The sequence below is a fragment of the Sarcophilus harrisii genome, chromosome 3, assembly GCF_902635505.1.
Source record: "Sarcophilus harrisii chromosome 3, mSarHar1.11, whole genome shotgun sequence".
Taxonomy (NCBI): Eukaryota; Metazoa; Chordata; class Mammalia; order Dasyuromorphia; family Dasyuridae; genus Sarcophilus; species Sarcophilus harrisii.
The window spans coordinates 596889810-596913535 of NC_045428.1; the positions used below are offsets into that span (position 1 = coordinate 596889810).

Here is a 23726-nt window from a genome sequence, read left to right on the forward strand (position 1 = left end):
GTATAAAATAAATTTTTTTTTTGGCAAAAGTTAAAATTAGGCTTTAACACAATAAATAATGAAAAGTTGAAAAAGAATAAGATAGCTAATTACCCGTAGCATAAGCCATAATAAAAATACCTAAAACCATTAGACTCAATTCAAAAGGGAGATCTGCATGTTTCAAGGCACCAGAGAAAACTTGGTCGGCATAAATGCTTGAAAAGCAAAAGCCCATGAAGTAAAATAATCACCAAGAACACCAATTTTTTTTTTTATTTAATAGCCTTTTATTTACAGGATATATACATGGGTAACTTTACAGCATTAACAATTGCCAAACCTCTTGTTCCAATTTTTCACCTCTTACCCCCCCACCCCCTCCCCTAAATGGCAGGATGACCAGTAGATGTTAAATATATTAAAATATAACTTAGATACACAATAAGTATACATGACCAAAGTATTATTTTGCTGTACAAAAAGAATCAGACTCTGAATTATTGTACAATTAGCTTGTGAAGGAAATCAAAAATGCAGGTGTGCATAAATATAGGGATTGGGAATTCAATGTAATGGTTTTTAGTCATCTCCCAGAGTTCTTTTTCTGGGTATAGCTAGTTCAGTTCATTACTGCTCCATTAGAAATGATTTGGTTGATCTCGTTGCTGAGGATGGCCTGATCCATCAGAACTGGTCATCATCGTATTGTTGTTGAAGTATATAATGATCTCCTGGTCCTGCTCATTTCACTCAGCATCAGTTCGTGTAAGTCTCTCCAGGCCTTTCTGAAATCATCCTGTTGGTCATTTCTTACAGAACAGTAATATTCCATAATATTCATATACCACAATTTATTCAGCCATTCTCCAACTGATGGACATCCATTCAGTTTCCAGTTTCTAGCCACTACAAAAAGGGCTGCCACAAACATTCGTGCACATACAGGTCCCTTTCCCTTCTTTATAATCTCTTTGGGATATAATCCCAGTAGTAACACTGCTGGATCAAAGGGTATGCACAGTTTGATAACTTTTTGAGCATAGAAGAACACCAATTTATATCAAGTCTTCTTGTTTCCCTGTATTACTTTCTCAATATTCATTTATTCAGTACTTTTTGTCTTGGATCCCAATTGTCCCATGCAGTCAATTGGTCTTTTGGTAGCAATTTCTTAGATATTTTAAAGCAGGATAAGTCTATAGGAGATTCCTCTTCAATAATATATTTTTACTGATTTCATATTTCTTGTAGATTCTTAGAATTCTTGGTACAGTTTTTTTTATTAAAGCTTTTTTATTTTTAAAACATATGCATAGATCATTTTCAACATGTACCCTTTGAAAACCTTGTGTTTCAAATATTTTTCCTTGCTTTTTTCCCTAGAAGCAATTAATCCAATATATGTTAAATGTGTGCAATGTACAGGTTTTTTTTTTTTTTAACAGATCTCAGTAAAATTTGGTACATATCTTCAATTTTTTTCAATAATCAGTTAAAATCAGCTCAAATCTTATTATTGTGATGTTTTCAAAAACAGAGATATAAGAAAATTATTGCCTTAGGAACATAGTTCACTTGAAACTTCAGGGAATTCAAGTTCTTGAATATGCCTTGCTTTTTCTATTTTTATCTATATTTAATTTACATTTGATTTAAACTTGCTGACATCAAGCTAAAGGAAGAATGTTTCCAAAAGTCTAGGGAAAATATTTGACTTGTAAAATGAAAACCTTTATTTCAAAATTTAATATTTATCAAAGGAAAGCCACATGCCCATCTAGATTATCATTGACTCCATTGTAAATACTTTTTAGTGGTGTAAGTTAGCAAATTGTTACCCTGATATATTTTTAGATTTCAAATACTAACTAAACCATCAAAAGCTAAATAAGTAGAGAGAACTCTGAAAATATTGTAAATTATATATAATTTTTTTAAAAATATATTTTTACTGCAACTTTTCAGCACTCAAATTTTTTCAATTAATTCCAATTTTTTCCTTTAAGAATTCCAATTCAATTCCTTCCTTAGCAGAAGTAAAAACTAATAAGGGTCTAAGTCTTACATAAAAATGGTACATTTTAATAAAAAGACCTCTAGTACACAATGAACTTGTTTAAATATTATAAATTATACTCCAATCTAGCAAAAATGGGATAACATGAGCAAACATGTTAAATGGCTAATTCCAAATTGTATACAGTTTATCAGTGAAAATCAAATGAATTGTCTTACATTTAGATATATTTGTGTTTCACCTGCTCTAAAAACAAGTGTTAATCCCACATTAAATAATTAACCTAAGCAAAATTTGCAGTTCCTTTGAGGCAATACAAGTTATTCCGCAAGTTATTATCCTCTAAGTAAACTGACACTGAAATTCTTTTCTTCAAGACAGTTTTAAAAAAATGTTTCTGATTTTAATTTGAACAAATCAATAGATTAATATTTTGCTCTCACAAATGTTGCATCACTGAGTAATTATTCCCTTAAGCTTTTAAAATATTCAAGTATTTTATCTTGTTCTGAAATATATAACAACAGGCAGATGATCGTAATCTTCATATTTTTATGGTATAGAAATGAATATAATTTCAGACAGAAAGTCATAAAGTCTCCTATACCCGTGTATTAAAGCAATGCAGAAGCATTAAATATAGCTGCAACAAGGTATCTTATATTACAACTCAACTTGCATGGTTAGAGAGATTTTCTACAAAAGGAAGAAGCAGAAAAACGATTATAATATTAATACTGTACTGGTTCATCAGGCCTGATTCCCAGGGGTCACAGGACAGCACACGTATAATAGCATAAAAATTCTTAAATCCATTTGATTTCAAGTAAGAGTAATATAAGCAACCATGTGTATGATAGGATCACACAGTTATACACAAAATTAATTCTGGTTGGGGAAATTTAGCTAAGATAGTCTTATTTAAAACTTGCCAAAGTCATCCTTTCTTTCCTTTTCCTGTAAACAGTGATCCATTAGACTCACTTCCATTGAGCTGCTAAGCATTTTTCTTGAAGAAATGAAACATTGTCTCAAAGATAGCAGTGAACCTGAAATCAAAATTTGGAATAATTTTAGATTGGGGTTCCTGGAGATTTTTCTTCATGTAGCAAGTTGCACTAATCAAGCATAGGCTTGGATAAAGTTATGATTAATACTCACTACTCACTGCAGTGTATGAGCTAGCAAATAACAAGCTTTCAGACCTTCCAAAAAAATCACAGAAATGACGTGATTTAATATTTGTTTTCTTCTATTATTTTCTTTTCTCAAATAGAGTTTAAAATTCATATGATATAAAAGGCATTTAAAATAATTTAACAAAGCAATTAAATTCCCACAGATAATAAATTCATGATTGTTTTCTAACCCTTTTAAAATAAAAATAAATTTCTAAATCTGGTCTCCATTATGATTAAATAGACAATATGTAAATTCAGGATAGATTTTTTTCAAGTATAATCTCATAATTGTCATAACTACATATCATCACATAAATCAATCACATCAGTACTATAAAGCCACATATAAATTTTTTCCCAAAATTTTTTGTTTACATTGTTCAAGAGGTATAATTGGGGGATCCTATTCAAAATAAACCAATCCCAGCATTCTTTCACAGGACTGAAAAAGGTTTATGGCATTTCTGAAGTTTGGTAAGTTTACAAATAAGGAGATTTAAATAAAATCTCTCTTCTATTCTTTTTAAAAGGTAACCTTTTATTTTTTTCCCATTTAAAATATACCCGACAATAGTTTCACATCACCTAATAATTTCACTGTGTCTAAATTAAAAAAGAATCAAAATCTGCAAAGATATAAAAATACCATTTCCTCAACAATATATCTCATATCGTACTTTCCCAATATTTGCAACCTAATAAAACATAGAAAGATTATAAGAATATACACTGCCATCTGGGGGAGGGGGTGGGGGGGTAAGAGGTGAAAAATTGGAACAAGAGGTTTGGGAATTGTTAATGCTGTAAAGTTACCCATACATATAACCTGTAAATAAAAGGCTATTAAAAAAAATAAATAAATAAAAATAAAACCTATACTGACAATAAAAGTTTTGGTTGATAGGAAACAGGTTTAGACAGCTTTATTTGACTATTTAATGATTTTGTAATACTAATAAATGTTATCATGTTTTAAATAAAGCATTTTTGGTAAAAACTAAAAAAAATATACACTACATTCTGAGCTTAATAAGTTAAATAAAACTATGCACAGATGATATTAATTTAGTCTAATTACAGTTATGTAGAAAGTCACCCACCCTACCCCTTATTGGCTTTTGAAACAATAATCAATCTCCTTAGTTTGTTAAAGACATTAAAATGAGACAAATTCCATATTTCATTAAGGACCCAATTAATTAAAAAATAGCATACATGTTGGCCAAATAAAATCAAATAAGAAATATATAGCTTTACTGGGTGCAATTCAGTGTGAGGCTTACTCTACATATACTGAGCTTATGAAACATTTTTGTTGCACCTCCCTTTAATTGCAGAGATGGCAAGATCTCAGAATTCTTCAGTGAACAAATGAAGACATCTTAGAGATTTCTGCTATAACAAATTCATAATAAAAGTTTAAAATTATTTTTATTATTATCCATTGCATTTCCAAATGAAGAGTCTTGGGCAATTACCAGTTTTTCCTAAATAACTGGTTCCAGAGCAGTTTAATGTATAACCCCAAATAATCTCAATTTACAAAGAATTTTCAGGTGGAGGCTATAGGGTAGAATAAAGGCAGGTACTTACCTGAGCTTTCCCCAAACACTTAAATAATAAGTTTATACACATTCTAGAGCAGTAGGACCCACAAAAAAGTGAATAAAATAATTGTCCAGTCCTAGAAAACTTAGAAGTTTGTCAGGAAAAGTCTTTCATATCAGGCTCAGAATAGAGCAGATTCTATCAGCACTTCTCTGGCTCCAGAAAATGTGGAATAGGCCTTAGGAACCACTGAATTAGCAGCAACACCTTCCAGAATTTTCAGCCTCACATACAATAAGAACATAAAAGAATTGGTAAGAAGTAGTTTACAGGAATCTCTTTGCTAGCACTGAAGCAGGACTCTATTATGTTGCTTTACTTGGATCCGAGTCACAATTCAGGATAGTAGTCCCAGGGTAAGGAAAGGTACTAATACACCAGAGTTGGAATCACAATGGAAGAGTGCCTCTCCTCACAGTTCCAGGGTGGAACCTCCAGTGATTCAGATTGCTCACAGACACAGAAACAGGAGAGTACAAAACAGACGAGTAGTAAATAATTCTTGTTAGGTCATATCACTCTGGAAGAACTGAAAACTTATAGGTCCATAGCTGGAAACAACTGTACAAAATTTCTGAAGCTTGTTCTATAACCTGGAAGCAAAGTCCTACTTTAACAAATAGTTTAAAATCAAGAAATAGTCTGAGGGAAAAGAAAACAATGGGAAAAGGTGACACGGATGACACGGAAGATCAAAACACACTCAGAAGAAGATAAAGTTAAAGCTCTTATATTCAAAGCCTCCAAGGAAAATGTGAATTGGTCTTAGGCCATGGAAAAGCTCAAAAAGCACTTTGAATATTAAAAGAGATAACTTGGTAAAACACACACATGCCCACGCGCGCACACACGCACACGCGCACACACACACACACACCCCTACCAAAAGTAAATTATATCTTTAAAAAAATAGACTGGGCAAAATGGTTTAAAAAAAATTACAAGAATTGAGCAAATAAAAACTAATGCCTACCGATGAACAATTGATATTTTTCCTGTTGTCTAGTCCTAACTTTATTTGTGTAAAAAGTATGTTGTAAATATAGTGCATGGCTTTGTCTTTTCAATTGGATTCCCAAATATTTTATAATTTCATAATATTTTATAATTTATAACTTTAAATGGGATTTCTCTTTTTATCTCTTGTTGCTGGGCTGTTATCATCTTCATCCACAAAGAAATTATGGAGAGTGAATGCAAATCAACATGTACTATTTTCACATTTTTTTTCCTCATGATTTTCCCATTTTATTCTGATTTTTTCTCTCCCAATAAGATTTATAGCAAATATGTAAAAATGAATGTGAATATATATGACAAAAATATGCTTTTATGTGTGTCTGCAGAAAATAAAAATAATAAAAATGAAATGCTTCCTACTTTATACTTATAATATAATATAATATAATATAGCATATATAATAAAAGATATAAAGGAAAAAGTAGAGATATCTCTTCCTTTAGATATATCTGATATAGTCCTATGGTTGTAGTCTGTTCTTCTTCAGCTCAAGTCACTTGTAGGAATTTCCTTCAAGACTTATCTGAAAACAAACTTCCAATTTTCTTTGCCAATAAACAGATAAAATAATGAAAGTTATCTCAAATCTTATGGTATTTTTTTTTTCTGAAGCAATTGGGATTAAGTGATTTGCCCAGGATCATACAGGAAGTGTTAAGTATCTTGAGGCCAGATTTGAACTCAAGTCCTCCTGACTTCAGAGCTGGTGCTCTATTCACTGTGCCACCTAGCTGCCTCTCTTATAGTATTTTTTATTATGCCAGGGAAGTCATAATTTAACCTATCACCAATATTCATGATCTATATGACCTATCTATATCTACAAAAAGAAATCAGAAGCCAATATTATAAGATGTATTCCAGTACAAAAATAAATTTATCTGAAGTTGCCAGATTTATCTAATATTAACAAAAGGTTCTGGGATAGATACATAAATACACTGAGTAACAATTTAAAATAATCCCAGTTTAACATTTAAAGTAATGCATATATTGGTTACAATAAAGATATTTAACTTCTAGCTCTGTTCAAATGAATAGACTCCTTTAAAAAAATGTGTTATATCTCCTACAAGATAGATATCTACTCCTTTCCTTAACACAGAATATTCAGATAATTATCCCCAAAGCTTTGAAAAATTAAAGGATCTTTCACTTAATAGCAATATATAGCTAGTATACCTTATCTTACTCTGTCTGTCTATCTATCTATCTATCTATCTATCTATAGTTAACTGGCACACTAAGTATTGAATAAAGTTCTATCAGTTGCCTATAACTTCCTCTTGTCTGGAGACCATGTCTAGGGCATGTGTATATGGGGAGATGAGTACAAACAGTTGGATTCAAAGTGACATAATTTGTTACTGAGGTTACCCATAGGAGACTCTGAATTACCTCACCTTGGCTCTTAGACTTCTTTTTTTAACCTTACCCCAATCATTCCAAGCACAATCTTCTATGCATTTTTTTCTGAATGTAATGTCTCATATGCTAGATAGCAATGATTTTGTGCCAACAAAGGAAAAGGCAAGATTCCCCCATTACCAAGATTGAAAGTTGCTGTTAGGCAGTTTCTTAATCTCAGATGCATTGATCTCTGGTCATGAAATATAAAAACAGGGGATGTCTGTGCTTCAGGAAAAAACATTTTTTTTGATGGCCCTATGCTGTATAGCATTTTGATACTAATAAAAAATGAAACTAACATTGTTATTAAAATATCAGCTAATATTTCTAATAATAACTTGAGTAAACAAGGAGAAGATGAGATTTTATTCAATTAGTTAACAGGGATTCAGTGGGTTGTACTTGAAAATCTAGAATTTGGATTCAACAATCAATTGGAATTACAGCTCTGTGATGTGACTTTTTGATTTTACAAAATTTATTTAACATTTTATTCCTAATCTGCAAAAATGAAAATGGACTAGATAACCTAATGATATGCTATTCAGCCCAAATATTTGGACATGTTTGGAGGTTTTTCTCTTGACTCTGGCGCTGGTGTGAGTGATGACATCTTTCCTTACAACAAAGGGATTAGGGGGAATAAATATTAAAAAACAAACAAACAAACAAACAAACAAAAACCCAAGCTCAAGTGTAGAGGACTGAAACTCTGAATAGATGTACCTAAATCTGAGAATGCAGAACACTTAGGCTAATTACCTATTCCATGTAAGACAATGGCTCTCCTCATGATTGGCGCTTGCTGAATGTTTGGTAGTGAGATAATCATTGGAGGGCAGGGGGAGAGAAGTAAGTTCCTTCACTTGGCAGCAGGATGAGGAGGACAGAGTCTGGAGTCTCCGGACTCCATAATCCAGGACACATCTTTGGCTTCACTTCTCCCCCTAAAGACCAAGAACTTTGATTTATTCTGTCTCTGGCTGACCCCGAGGCCTTGGAGCTAGCCTGTACTTTATACTCAAAGACCATCTAACCTTTCGGGAACAAGGGATATGCCTGCCACTGTGTAACCTAAAGTTTAGTATAGGAGCTGCACTGATTTGAGATTTTCCCACCAATTAACATGAAAGGTACTTAGGACTAATCATAACTTATTACAATTCCCTGTTTGCTAGCAGACTGTTATACTTTGAGATATATACATACATATAGATGTGTGTATGTATATATTTTACACAGGTATATGTACACACATATGTGTATATATGTGTACCTATACAGATTTATGTGTGAATAAGAAATTTGAAGAAATTGAACCTTTATATAGCCATATTAACATTTCTCTAAATCATTATTCATTGGAGAAATGCAAATTAAAATAATTTTGAGATATCATCTCCTATCTATTAAACTAGCTCAATAAAATACAACAGGAAAATGATAACCATTTGAGGGAATTTATGAGTGAAATGGGGAATTGACCCAACAATTTTAGAATGCAATCTGGAGTTATGCCCAAAGAGTTGTAAAACTACATGTTCTCTTTGACCTGATAATACGCTTATTAGGTCTGTTTCCCATGTGATCAGGGAGTAAGGAGGGAAATTATGTGTTTTTAAATTGTTATAATAGCTCTCTGTGGTGGCAAAAATTACAAATTGAAAAGATACCTATTAATTGGGGGAATACTTAAATTGTGCTATGTGATTGTGATGGAACATTACTGTGCTGAAAGGAATGATGAGCTGGTTGGTTTTAAGAGGGAATATAGAGAGTCAGTATTGAATAAATTCATGTACAGGAAGAGTCTGGTCCAGGTATTACTTGAGACCTGTTCTCTGTAAGGGCAGTTCAAAGCATTGTCTCTCTGCCTTCCCTGACAGTGATAAAGACATGCTTCAGGTAAAATTAAGGTTTCTTGATGGACAATGTATGTAATTGGAACAAGGCATCACAAATGATTTATAACTTTGTTAGATAAGTAGTTTGTTACTACTAATTGCTACAACTTATGACTGTTAGTTAGCTAAGTAGATTATTATTACTAATTGCTACAATTTATGATTGTTAGATAAGTAGTATGTTACTACTAATTGATATTGTTACTAATTACCATAACTTATGGTTTTTAAGTAGTTTGTTACTACTAATTGATATTGTTACTACTAATTGCCACAATTTATGACTATTAGATAAGTAGTTTGTTACTACTAATTGATAGTGTTACTGATTGCTCTAATTTGTGACTGATAGTTTGTTACTACTAATTGATGTTGTTACTACTAATTGTGCAATTTATGACTATTAGATAAGTAGATTGTTACCACTAATTGCTACAATTTGTGGTAACTTGATAATTAGATTGGTACTACTAGTTACTGTTTAATGTTAATGTCAAGCTGGGATGTTGGAAATGATGTATACCTGTAACCTTGTATGAAAAAGCTTAATGTTATTGCATAGAAGAATGACCTGGTGAGCTCAAGGATTAAAAAGGTAAGAGGTGAAAATAGTTTATCACCAGGCTAACATGAGGATTAAGATAAAAAATGTTAAGATTGATTCTTGTCCAGCTGATATCAATATGTGCATATATTGAATCAGAATGGGGAAAAATCAATCAGGTGGCAGGGACAGAGGGACATCCTATGTAGAGGGCCACAGACAGTGGGGGAACTCTGGGTGAGGTATAAGACCCTTCAGCCCACAGGGAACCTGCTGACAAGTCTGATTTGGCTCCCCATCTCCCCTAAGGGTTCTCAGCTTTCCTGAGAAGTCAGGGGGCAGTGATAACCTGTATGGAGATAGAGGCAGAGTGATACTAGGTGGCAGAGTGATTCCAGGTGGCAAACTATATACAATAGCAAATTGTTTATGTGGTCCCACATGCCCAGTATATACTTAATGCAAGTACAGTGTTGCTTTGATTATATAAGGATATGAGGGTATATGAGAGTAAAAGAACTTGGAATAAACGGACTCCATATTTTAACCATCCTTGAGAGTCTCACCTCATCATTCCTCCACTAAGAGGGTATGTTTTAATCACCCCAACTTGGGGGGCTCTAGAAAGCAGGACACAATAATCTTATACAAAAATCATGCAAAGATTCAATGAGACTTTTGTTGACTTTGTCAGCTGCTTAATGATGGTAATTCAGCATTCTATCAGCGATGGGGAGGCAGTTCAAATTTTATTGAGACAATTTTACCCTTGAAAATGCTAATAAACCTTTAACTTTAAGTCTAAATTGCAGAAAGGGCATACATTGGGCTTCTGAATGTCTCTCTCAGAATGATAATCTGATATGGGGAAATTGTGGCCCAGTCAAACAATGGGAGCTGTACTTTCCCTTATCCTCCCTCAAGCTGTGCTGCAATCAATACTTTAAATCCAATGTATAGACAGTACAAGATTTAATGCATGCAGCCCTGGGAAGTTCTGGCCTTGATCTATCCCCCTCAGTGTCACACCAAATTACTGATAATATGGGAATATGGTCTCTCCCCACTGGAGTCTTGGGTCCTCTTCCATCTGGTACACTAGGTCTCATTTTGGGATGCAGTTCACAGTTATTGATAGGGCATAATTATGTTTGTGCATGAAGTAGTAGATTTGGATTCTTTAGTGCTATGCTGCTCCTCACCAGGATATTTTAATAAAAAGGGGGAAGAGGATAGCACAGTTACTAATAAAACTTGTCAAAAGAGTAGGAAAAGAATATAAAAAATTCAGAATAGTGAAGGTTTGGGGAGTGCAGGAAAACAGGCATCTGGAGACAACCTATAACTGATCCTAGGCCAATTTTGAAATAGAAAGAAGGGATAATTTGGTTACTCTAATGATTATCAAAATTTATTGGGGGATATTAATTGGATAAGACTGTATTTGAATTTGGAAACACATGAATTGACAAAATTATTCAAAATTTTATGAGGAGATTCTAACCCCAATTCAAAAAGGTCTGACTAAGGACTACTGCAGGCAGTAGATGGTATTTACAAAAGATACTAATAAACAATTATCCTATTTATATATTTTACTTGCTACTATATATGTTTTTAACACCCTATTTGAATCAACACAGCAGAATGAGTTATTCGCAATTATTATTGCACTGAGTACTGTTCAAGAACCTCTTAACATTTGTTTAAGAGAGCAAATATGCTGTTTATATAGTTAATAATATAGAAATAGCCCCTATCCTGGACTCCCTGCTGGTTAAATGAGATTCCTTTAACATTAATTTTTTTCTATTGTTTAAAAGAATAGTTTATGTTTGCACGGATATAGACAAAAATGACATGGAAGAGGACTGTCCCATCTTTGCCTAAAGCCATAAACTTAAAAAATAAATAAAAACTATTTAGTAACTAAACTAAACTATGTAGCTCAGTAACATTTGGCAAAGATGGGGCAGTCCTCTTCCATGTCATTTTTGCCTGCCCATATCTGTATCTCTGTGCACAATTTCTGTATCATGTTTATTATGTGAGCTAGATTTTTTTTAAACATCTTTGACTCCCACCTTAAAAGGGGGATATGCCTGACTTTTTCCTGTGAACCCCAGTTCTGCACAGACTGGGAGCTACAGAAATAAAGTTAGCTAATTAAAATTACAGAACTGCTAAAATAACATTTTAGTAGATTCTCAAGGTTTTGAAAGAAAAGATGGCAGTTTGGCAATTAGTCCTTCTAAGATTAAAAAAAAATCCTAGGTAAATAGCAACTTTTTGGTAACCCTTCTTTGACTTCTGTCTTGTCTGGATTCTTCTTCTATTCCTTTGGGAAAGAACCCAAGAAGGTATTAAGGGACCTTCTCCACAACCCTGATTACTCAGCATGCTCCATTTCCTAGAGTACTGAATGCATCTCAATTGTGGGGATTGCTAACAAGACCTATATAGCTCAGATTCCTCTGTTTGCTAACTCTTGTCATCCCAGATAAGATTAAGAATAGAGAACACTAAAAAATTGTAGAGAAATTAAAATTCTGTCTCATCTGTAGAAATGGGGGAAATGGCAACAGCCATGAGGGCCTCACACATAACTTTGCCCAAACGCCTCCCCAACTCAGCTTCAGGGAGTAGAGATGGATTGGGGTCAACCTCATGGTCAGCATTCCCAGAGTGCTGCCACCTGAAACTATTATCAGAGGCAGATCCCAGTACCGGTTACCTCAGCCTTCAGTAGGTTCTGTCTTGCAACTCTCTGGGAAGAATCTGGGTACTCCTGGAAGCACCCAGCATGGCAGTGTGAGGTGAGAAAGTCAGTCAGCCTCTGCATTTGGTAAGCCTATCATTGTCTGTCTGAGTTACAGAAATGTATTAACTTTGCAATTTATGGGCAATTATTTTATCACTGCCCACTTTTCTGATTTGTAACAAGAAATAATAATAAAAAAAGGAAATAAAAATGTGGTGAAGATCATATGATTGCAAAAGTGCTTAGCATAAAACAAATCATATATGTATGTTAACTTCTTTACTGGATATAATTGTTTCATATTTGTAAAACTTATATGGGTTTTTAGATGTGACTAATATACAATGTCAATGTTGAGATAAAAGATTTTTGTGTTTGTAAACTAATTTGGAAGCAAATTCAACTAAATTAAGGCCTCCCCAGGACTAGGAAGATAGTACATAGAGAAAAGGGAGTCTCATTCTCTTTCTTCCCCCTTCTTTCTTTCCCTGACTATCACAGGGACACTTGGATGAAGGGCTGAGAAGAGAAAAAAATATACATAGTTCAGTGAAATTTGTGATTTGAAATATGTTGGCAAAATCAGTTTTAAAGGAGCTCTAATCTTTTTCTTAATTAAAGCTTTTTTTTATTTACAAAGCATATGCATGGGCAATTTTACCAACACTTACCTTTTGTTCCAAATTTTCCCCTCCTTCCTCCCACCCTCTCCTTTAGCTGGCAGGTAGTCCAATACATGTTAAATATGTTGAAATATGTGTTAGATCCAATATAGTCATATATGTTTATACAATTAACTTATTGCATAAGAAAAATCAGATCAAGAAGGAAGAAAAAGAAAAACTAAGAAAGAAAATAAAATGCAAGCAAATAACAACAGAAAGAGTGAAAATGCTATGTTGTGTCCTGCACTCTGTTCCCTTGGTTCCCTCTCTGGGTGTAGATGGCTCTTTTCATCACTGCATAAGTGGAAGGGGTTTGAAGCATCTCAATGTTGAAGAGAGCAATGTCCATCAGAATTCATCACCATATAGTCTTGTTGCCGTGTATAATGATCTGGTTCTGCTCATTTTACTTAGCATCAGGTCATGTAGGTCTCTCCAAGCCTGTCTGAAAGCATCCTGCTGGTCATTTCTTACAGAGCAGTAGTATTCCATAGCATTTATATACCATAATTTATTCATCAATTCTCCAATGGTTGGGCATCCATTTGGTTTCCAGTTTCTTGCCACTGCAAAGAGGGCTGCTGCAAACATTTCTGCATATGTGGGTCCCTTTCCCTAAAGGAGCTCTAATCAAAGGCCACTAAGGGATAGGTAAATTGTAATCTATTTGCATTGACTTTTTTTTATTATAGTAAGTTTATTTATCTTTAACACAAATTGCTTTATCAATCATGTTGGAAGAGAAAAATTGGAGCAAAAGGGAAAAACCATGTAAGAGATTTAAAAAAATCAGAAAAAAGAAGTGAACATAGCATGTGTTGGTTTTATATTCATTCTCCTTAGTCCATTTACCAACCAATTTCAGTTCCTTCCCAAACCAATGGGGCCCAAAATTCTCTGGGGATGGAGATGATGATCTCATCTACTTCCTATTGACAATGGATATAGAGCTGAATCATCTATAGGGTCCCATTTTTTGTCTTTTTGGAGGAGGTGGTAAACTTGAACTGATTGAAACATCTTATGGTTGATTCAGTTCTTTGAAGCTGGTCAATGCAGCTGTAATTGAGCAAAATCTAGAATAAAAACAAATCCAACTAATACAGGTTAGGATAATCTGAGATAGAAAGATAAGTCCACAAGACTGCTACAAGATGTAGAGAGGCCAATATAGATTGGCCATCAATTTTTCATGTAGAAAAATCTATTTGTGTCATGGGATACACAGTACTCACAAACGTTAAAGATATATTAGCCTTAGTGTTAATAAACAATCAAATAACAGTTAGATCTTATATACAAGCATGTTAATTGTTCTTACATTATTTTGGAAACCTTTAAGGACCTTACTTCATGCAAACATAAACATTTAGTAACAGATAGATGACTAGGCCAAATACTCATTCATCTAACTATTTAGGATATAATGACTACATATTTTCAGATTGAAAACAACAAATAGAAATTTGTTATAGGAGGAAAATATAGTATGAATGTCACCAAAACTGGATCTTTGGGCCTCAGTCTGGGAGCATACACATGACAGAATAAAGCATCCTTAGCTCAGCTTGATAACCAATTATACTAGTTCTACCTGATAGCCAGATTTAGGAATAATCAGGTAGGTTCTTATTCAAGGAGGCACAACTGGGAAACTGGGTCAGGAGGATCCCACCTTCAACAGAGGCCAAGTTTGTTCTCCCAACTCTTGTCCAGACATAGACCTCCATCTGTAACAGTTCAGGATCACATTTCTTTGAATATCTCATGCTATTTCTCTCAAATGGTGAGTTACTGACTTAATAATTCATCAGAAAATCATTCACAAATTTAAAACTCAAAACAATATTATTTACAGTCCCAAAAGATTCTACTAATCACAGTGAGAGAAATTATTTCTTTTAAAAGTTTGCCAGGACATTCACACATAGGAGATTGTGTTTAGCATTTTACATGTTTAAACTAATTCTGGAGCAAAGGATCTATTATTAAACAAACTTATAGATTCTTAATTGGTGATTTTTTTTGTGTGTGTTAGCTTGGAAACAGACATTTGAATGATTGTTTGCATGGTACAAGATGACAAACAGCCTCTTTAATAATATTAGTCTTTTGCAGGAAGTCATAATCAGTGATTGAAGTCACAAGACAGACTGAAATGAATGGGAAGGAGGATTCTCAACAGAAGAAGCTCAGGCAGATTTGTAAGTCTAGGCAAGCTTAAATTTATCCCTAGAAGGGCCCTCACCTGGGCTTCCATGTTCTTCTTAAACTCCCAATCCATCTCTCCCCAGAAACCTGCAAATGTTTTTCTCTCAAGTTATTCCCAGCTGTATTTTTTCAATTATTATTGACAATCTTCATTAATAATGAATAATTGTTGATGAGTGTATTATCATTAGTCAATAAAAATGGCTGATGTTGATTTAGATCTGGTACAAATCTTCAGTGACACTTCTGAGATCCCATGAAGTCAGTGTTCCTTATGATAAGATAATCACATCTCTTGGGAAAGACAAAATCTTGAGTCTATAACTAATATCTGTCTGCCCCCTCTTACATCCATGCTCTGAATCATATAGCCTAGTTTTTATCTCAACAGCAGAGCACAGCCTGGTGAGTATCTTCCTCAATCTGATTCTTAGAATCAGAGACTCAGAAATTGAGCATCACTTCACTTTTAGAGGTAAGAGGGGAGACAGAGTGGGATCCAGATGTTCTTTTTGCTATCAATAGGGAAGGCACTCTGAAGAAGGCTCTAGCATTTTCTCTTAGAATCTTAGTGAAACACCTTCTTTGTGGAGATGTTCTTTTCTAGTCCTAGGCCACACTGTAGCTCATGTGGGTTACTGCAGTGTTTTCTCCTGATCATTCTTCTCAATCTGAAGCCTTCTTCTAGCCTCTTGTTCATGTTCTACCAAGTATATTTTTAATCCTAAATCACACTTTCATTCTATTTCTGCCCTTTTGTTTTTTGCAAATTCATAGATTTAAAGATGGGAAAGGAATGTTTCTTTTGTTTCATTTGTCATTTTTCTTGACTGACACATACAGAATGGGAAATGACCTGAGATGTCATCTAGCTGAGAGGAAAAACCCCAATACAGATGGCTTCAATCACTTTAGCCAAATAAAAGGCAAAATCCTTTCTACTTTGCTATTCTTTATTGGATTGCATCTGTAGCAGTTTTAAAACTTTCTGAAAATTCCACCTTTTTTCTTTTTTTCCTTGAAGCAAGATTTTAGTATTTCTAGGTAATATTTATTTTGCTTTTCAAATGCTAAATAACTGGCAAAAATACTCTTCACTATCTTGGTTCCCCTCCTTTGAAAAGCATGAGTATTGGATAATCTCTATATAATATTGCTCATTGTGTATCAAATGTGTATCATTTACTGAAAGGGCTGAATATTGTGGCCCAATTTCTTTTTTAAATGAGAGAGATTCATGGATTAGAGCCCTTTCTAGCAAGTAGCACTCCAAAGAGTTTCAAATAAACTTGTTTTCACTTCGTTCTCTGAAATATTTTACTTTTAGTTAGGAAATCAAGCTAGTGGGTGAGGTTCCCCTCATTATTTCTCCTGGAACCATGATTAAAATTCTCATCACTTTAGAAATGAGATGTCTAGAAATCTTCTGAGGACACCGACTGGTGGAAATGAAACCAGCTCATTGGTGAACCAGCTAGGTAAGTGTTTTTTTTTTTTTTTTTTTTAATCCTTGCCAGACTTCTCTGCTTCAGTTCAAGCCTTTAGTCCTCTGTTACTGTTTTACTTTAAAAATTTTTTAGTTTGTTACATAATTTTAAGTCAAAATTGTGTCAAAATTAATAAAGACAAAATTATAAAAATTTATCTCACTAGTTGAATATGAACAGTGATTATTTACTGGAAGAATGTCTTTCAGGTTCCTGAGAGTAGATTCTCTTTTGGAATTTATTTTTTAAATCATTTAAGCCAGTACTGTTGTATTGGCTCCAACCTATATAAAGTATAGATCAGACTATGAAAAGTTGAACTTTTCAGACAGACTCTGATTTAGTCTGAAGATAAATTGAACTATGGCAAAGCAACAGAGTAAAACTTTCTATGAAAGTGGAAGGAAATTTATAGTGTAACATTTTATAGACAACCTGAATGAGTCTATCAGGATTATCTACTATTAGTCTTTCATCCTTTACCAGTGGTAAAAGTTCTCAAACTTTTGTTTTCAGTATCTTTATCCTATTAAAAATTATTGAGGATCTCTCCAAAGCATTTTTGTTTATCTGGATTATATTTATAGACATTTACCATACTGGAAATAAAAACAATTTTTGAATTTGTAGACCTTCTAAAAGGATCTCAGAGATCAAGGATCTCAGAGATCCCTTGATCTCTGAGATCCTTTTAGAAGGTGGTCCTCAAACTTTTTAAATAGGGGGCCAGTTCAGGACCAGGGGTCCTCAAACTTTTTAAATAGGGGGCCAGTTCACTGTCCCTCAGACTGTTGGAGGGCCGGACTATGGTAAAAACAAAAACTTTGTTTTGTGGGCCTTTAAATAAAGAAACTTCAAAGCCCTGGGTGAGGGGGATAAATGTCCTCAGCTGCTACATCTGGCCTGAGGGCCATAGTTTGAGGACCCCTGAATCTAGACCATACTTTGAGAACCACTGCTTTAAACATAGCTTAAGAATACCATAGGTGATTTCACTACATAGCACTAGGAAGGTATGGAGTCATTTGAATTAACTAAACTGGTTCATTTACAGATTTTTTTTAGAGGAAGATGGTTAGCCAAAGACATGGATAGCTCATTTAGAGACATAATTTATTTGAAGAAACTTGTATCTTTGTTCTTATCTTTTAGGCTTTAAAATATTTCCTCTTTTTATTTTTATATCTAAATTCCTATGATATTGCTGGACTTGCAGATTTTGGATCCCAATAAAAAGGTTTTCTGACATCACCTCTAGAAAAAGTGAAATAGAAAATAATTGTTTTTCTTTTTTATTACTTTTTTATTTGGAATAGAGTATAATCTGTCAGCTTTCTGGATTTTTGTTGTTGATAGGCTTTCTTTTACCTGTATTTTGATTATCCAAAGACAGAAGGTGGAGAGAATAAGAACTCAGCAGATGAAATTTCAAATAAGATTGCATTTCTTTGTATCTCTATTTCCAATTTCATCCAGGAAGTGGAAGGCAGAAAGATGAGAGAAAGAGAGAAAATGGAGAGAGATAGAGACAGACAGACACTGAGACAGACAGGGAGACTCTGAGACAGACAGATAGAGACAGGCAGAGAGAGAGACAGATATCAAGTTAGACTAAGACAGAGATACAGAGACAGAGACAGAGAGGCACCAAGATTGACACAGAGGCAGACAAAAATGGAGCCAGAAATAAAGACAGAAAGACAAAGAACAGAAATCAAGAAAGACAGAGATAGAAATAGACAAATAGAGAAAGAAACTTAAACAGGAAGAGAGACAACAAACAGAAACACACACATAACCTCTTTCTTTCTGTAGAGATTCATGACCTTGTAAACCATAGTGATTCTATTTGTGTCAGAAGTATAGCTGTTAATGTGAATCTTGAAATTATAATTCATTTCTTTCATATGTTTATCAATTCAAACATCCTAATGCATTTTTAAATTAATCAATTATTCCTTTATACAAATATACACCCAGATTTTTCCTCTCTGTCATTTTGTCACTTCCTCTTTTTTGTTTCTTCTATTTACTAATTTAATACTTCACATATATTAATATTAATAAAAATATAAGTAGATTTACATACATATTTAACTTTGTAAAATTAAATATGTTGCTTTTTATCTCCAAAATTATGATAATTAATAGGTAGAAAATTTCCTATTCAGGGCAGCTAGGTGGTCAAGTGGATAGAGCACTTTCTGAAGTCAAGAAAACCTAAGTTCAAATCTAGTCTCAGGCTCTTAACACTTCTGGGCTGTGTGACTCTGGACAAGTCACTGAACCCCAATTGCCTTGAGAAAAAAGGTTCTTATTCTTAAATTGAGGAATATATTATTCTAATTATTTAATAAAAATATGAAGGCCATTGATCAAATGAACAGATGAAAACAACGTTTTTTTTAAAGGTCAAAGCTATCCTATTTTCCCCATCATATATGTTTTATTAAGAATTTTTAAAAAGATAGTGATAGGGCTAACCAAATCTTGAGAGAAAATTCACATCTTTCCTTTCTGGAGGGTAATGAAGAAAATGCATGGAAATCCCTTACCTGTTTCCATTCCAATAAGTGAGATTTGGGGGAATTTATTTCTACACAGTATGTAACTGAAGTTATTGTGCCAGTAGTAAAAAGTATGCTAATTGATTAAGGAATCATCAGGACCAATGACTCACAGGTCCTTGAGTTACAGGGTTACATACAATAGGGTATCCTTTCCTAGAAGTGAGTAGCTCCAATTAGAGTTACTGAATGGAAATATAGAGAAGAAGCATTTTTCCCACTGAGTAAACGTGTTCTGTGAGTATATAATATTTCAATTTCTATTATGTTTACTCTATGATGAACTTAGGTGTACTTGGGTCTTAAAAGGCAGTAGTCATATTACTGAGAATTCCATAAGAGCCTTCAGAATTTCCACCTACAACTAAGATCATTAACAGGTCGGTAGTAACTTTAAAAAAGGTAAAAATATGATATCCATTCATTTTTTTTTTGCTGATTCTTGCTAAAGATTTTAAGGAAATCCTTTTTCTAGATGATCATTGAATTATCTTGACTGATTTAGCAGAAGGAAACTTATGGATATACTAGGAACATCCAACCCCTCAGAGTTATTCTGCGACAGCTGAGAAGGGAAATCCTGTAGGGCTGCAATCTGCCAGAGTAAATGGAAGATGGAAGAGGGGTTTTTCTATTGATAGGGATGAAAGATAAAACCACAACTATACCTACTTGTAAAATCTTATACTGTAAGTAGTTAATAACACTTTATTAGAAAACAATGGGGAAAATAATTTCTGATTGTTTTTTTAATTCATAAATTTTATGGGATCATTAGATTTGGATCCAGAATGAGTGGTAGTTTTGATATAATCTTCCTCCAATTTTTAAAAAATAAATAAGTGATTAATTGGAGGGGAGAAAATGCATTGATATAGCACTTACTATATGAGTTTTATTTGAAGAAATTCTATTTAAAATGATTGTTTAAATGTTACATCAGTAATAGTAAGTTGCAAAACAAGAATTTGAATCCAATTTGCTTTGACCTCAAATATAGCACTATTTTTACATGTACCCCTCAACAACAACAACAACAACAACAACAACAACAACAACAACAATAACAACAACAACAACAACTCTCTTCATGGATTCCCTACATAACATTATAATTCAATGTATCTGATTTCTCCCTCTTTCTGTTTCTCCTAATCTTAAAAAAAAAAAAAAACTTAAAAATCTACACAAAATCTTTATATTTTCTTCTTCTTCTGTTAACACAAAAACATATTAATAACAACAAAAAATAAACCACAACTAATAATAACAACAAAACAAACATAATTCTGATAATCAGAGTAAAAGCAGTAATATCAACAGCAACAGTAGTTATAGTAGTCATTGACCTAGATGTAGTTGTAATATTGGTCTCTGAGATTTTTGTGGTATATGGAACTCTCAATGGGAAACTTGCTTCTTCGCCTTTACAAATCAATACTTTTTCTAAACCTTTTAGTCTAAGAGAGAAATCTAATGGGATGAGATTCTCAGTGACTTGCCAATTTCACAAAGTCACTATGTCGGAGGGTCACCTTTGAATGTATTTGTTCCTAAAGCAGTCACTAATGCATGGCACCAAACCATTCTCCAGATCATTTTAATATATATTGGCATATAATGCTTGGCAGACTTGGTAAAGCAAATGATACTTCAAGTTGCAATTCTCCTATATTTTCTTATTATTGCTGTCCATAGTTTTCATAGAAATTTGGATATGACTTTATTTCTTCAATCAAGTGGATTAATAATTTTTAATGTAATTCCTTTCAATCTATAAATTAATCTAGAAACTTAATTAAGACCTGATGGCTTATGTCAACTGCTTCTTGTCCTGGTAATTTTGGTATTTTGAATCTTATGAAATCTATGTAAATTTTCCAATTTCAAGGAATAATTACTGGATGTTTTTATTTTAATCTTGTTTAAATTTCCTATTTCTCCTTTCAAAATTTGGATATTTGAGTTTCCTTTTTTTAAACAGAAAGATATTTTAGATTTAATTTTCATGCTATTCTTTTCTTAATCAAGTCATGCTGTTCTTTAAATTGTTTTACTATCTTATTTGCTTAATTTCTATGGTTGTCTTGGGTTTCTTCCACTTTTTTTAATTACATAATTCTTTTTGTTCAATATTTAACTGACCTGTAAAATTCTTGTTAACATGGGTTGTCACTGTGTCAAATTTATGTTAACATTCTAGAGATTTTTATATATGGTGATTGACTTGATGAAGTCTGATATAAGTTAATATTTTTTTAATAATTTATTTTTTGCTGGAGTGCTTGTGTAGTACATTTTAAATTTTTCAACATGAATTTTTTGTGTTATACTTATATCCTTTATCTGTTGTAACAATATTAAATATAGCATAGTCTTCATTTCTAAATATATCTACACATGTTTGTACTAGGACATCGATAATACATAATTTTCTTCAATGTTTCTTTCCATCAAACTTTCTTCATATAAATGTTAAATTTGATTTATTTAATAATCTATTCAGCTTTTATTTTTTCCTTTTTATTGAATTTTAGCTTATTTCAATAATAAATTCTCTTAAATCTCTTTCTATTTTGGATTTTTAGATTAAAATTGAGTAAGCATTTTCCCAATCATCAATCATCAATCTCTCTCAGTGATTTCAGTCTCCTGATAACCTAATGAAACTATGATATGTTACCTATATTACTTTCTATTGTTTGAGTAGCTGCCCATTGAACATCACAGATCTTACTTATCTCATTAGCAAATGTTCTCCAAGAAAGTTTGAAAGCAATCCTACTTTTTCTTAGTTTCTTCTTTCTGTATTTTTCTTTCTTTCTTTTTGTCTCTAGCTCTGAGAACAGTTTTATTTCAGTCAGTGAGAGAGTTTTATCTTGACTTAGTTCCAGGTATTATTGTCTTCATGCAGACAGGAGCTGGTTTACTGGGAAACTTCTTACTTCTTTGCTATGGTACCTTCACATTCATAACTGCCAGCAGGATGAGGCCCATAGACTCCATTCTTTTCCACTTGGCCTTGTCCAACTTCATAGGAATTATTTCCAAGGGAATCCCTCAGACAATGGTTGGTTTGGGATTTAAAAATTTCCTAGATCGTGTCAGCTGTAGATTTATGGTTTTCCTCCATCGAGTGGCCCACAGTTTTTCTGTCACTAATACTTGCCTTCTGAGTGGTTTTCAAATTATTACCATCAGTCCCTTTACCTGTTCCATGTGGTCAAAACTCAAAACCTATGCCTCTATTTACATTTCTCCATTTTGTATTTTCTGTTGGATTGTCCACATGATGATACACATTTATATGTTTGTGAATATGCAATACATTATAAAAAGAAATAACAACACAAGGATATGGAATCTAGGATTCTGTTCAGATTCTGCTTCAGTCTCATTCAACAACTCATTATTTATTATTGCGTATTCTATTCCTGATTTCCTGTGTGTGGGATTTATGATCACGACCAGTAGCTACTTGGTGTTTTTTCTGCAAAGACATCATCAGCAAGTCCAACATATTCACAGCTCCAGCCAATTGTCAGAAAGGTCTCCTGAGATTAGAGCTACCTACACCATCTTGGTGCTGGTGAGCACTTATGTTTTTTTCTACTTAGTCAGTTCCTTATTTGCATTTTATTTGTTTCATTGTGATAAATGTTACCAGTGGTTGACGGTCACCACAGCTTTCTTAGATGCCTGTTATCCAACTATCAGCCCATTTGTGCTTATCAGATCTGATTCCCAAATTCTCCATTTCTTTTACTTACTCTGGCAAAATAAAAGATTCCAAAACTCTTTCCCCTAGATGTTCCACCACCCACCCAATACTCTTATTTCCACTTTTACAAAAAGAAATTTTTCAGTAGTTGAGAGCATTTTAACAAACAATAAAGAATTTCAGATGGCATCTAAAAGGGATATTAATGATAGCAATAATTATCATAATTATCAAAATTTGAAAAAGACTTTTTATAGCCTAAATAGTTGTCCATTTTTCTGAACCTTCATGTCTCCTTTTTTAAAGAGCTCTTATTTGTAAAGTGTATTCAGTTTTTCTCATTCTACTTTAGAAATCGATTTTGTTGGAGAACTGAGTGGGATGCACCTTCTTTATTGGCATTTGGGGATAGCTGTGAAATGTCTATCAATTGCTTCTATAAATAAAGGGAGAGCAACCATGACTGATTACAGCATGGAGGCTCAAAAGCTAATATGACTGATTGAAATTTTGGTAATAAGGACCAGCAACAACTCCTTCCTTCTCTTCTGATAGTCCAGGTGCATAAAATTAACTAGAAATCCTAGAGAACTCACTACCTGGTGTAAAAATTTTAGAACTGACTCCCTTGTAATCCATATTTTTTT

General features: G+C 33.3%; 1 protein-coding gene across 1 annotated transcript; it reads left to right on the forward strand.

Annotated features, from left to right (window-relative positions):
- The first annotated feature begins 12334 nt into the window (after positions 1-12334).
- LOC100916632 (vomeronasal type-1 receptor 4-like) lies at positions 12335-23166 on the forward strand. Its single transcript, XM_012545783.2, has 3 exons — positions 12335-12483; positions 16709-16782; positions 22196-23166. The coding sequence occupies exons 1-3, from the start codon at positions 12335-12337 to the stop codon at positions 23164-23166; spliced, it is 1194 nt and encodes a 397-aa protein (XP_012401237.2).
- The last annotated feature ends 560 nt before the right edge of the window (positions 23167-23726 follow it).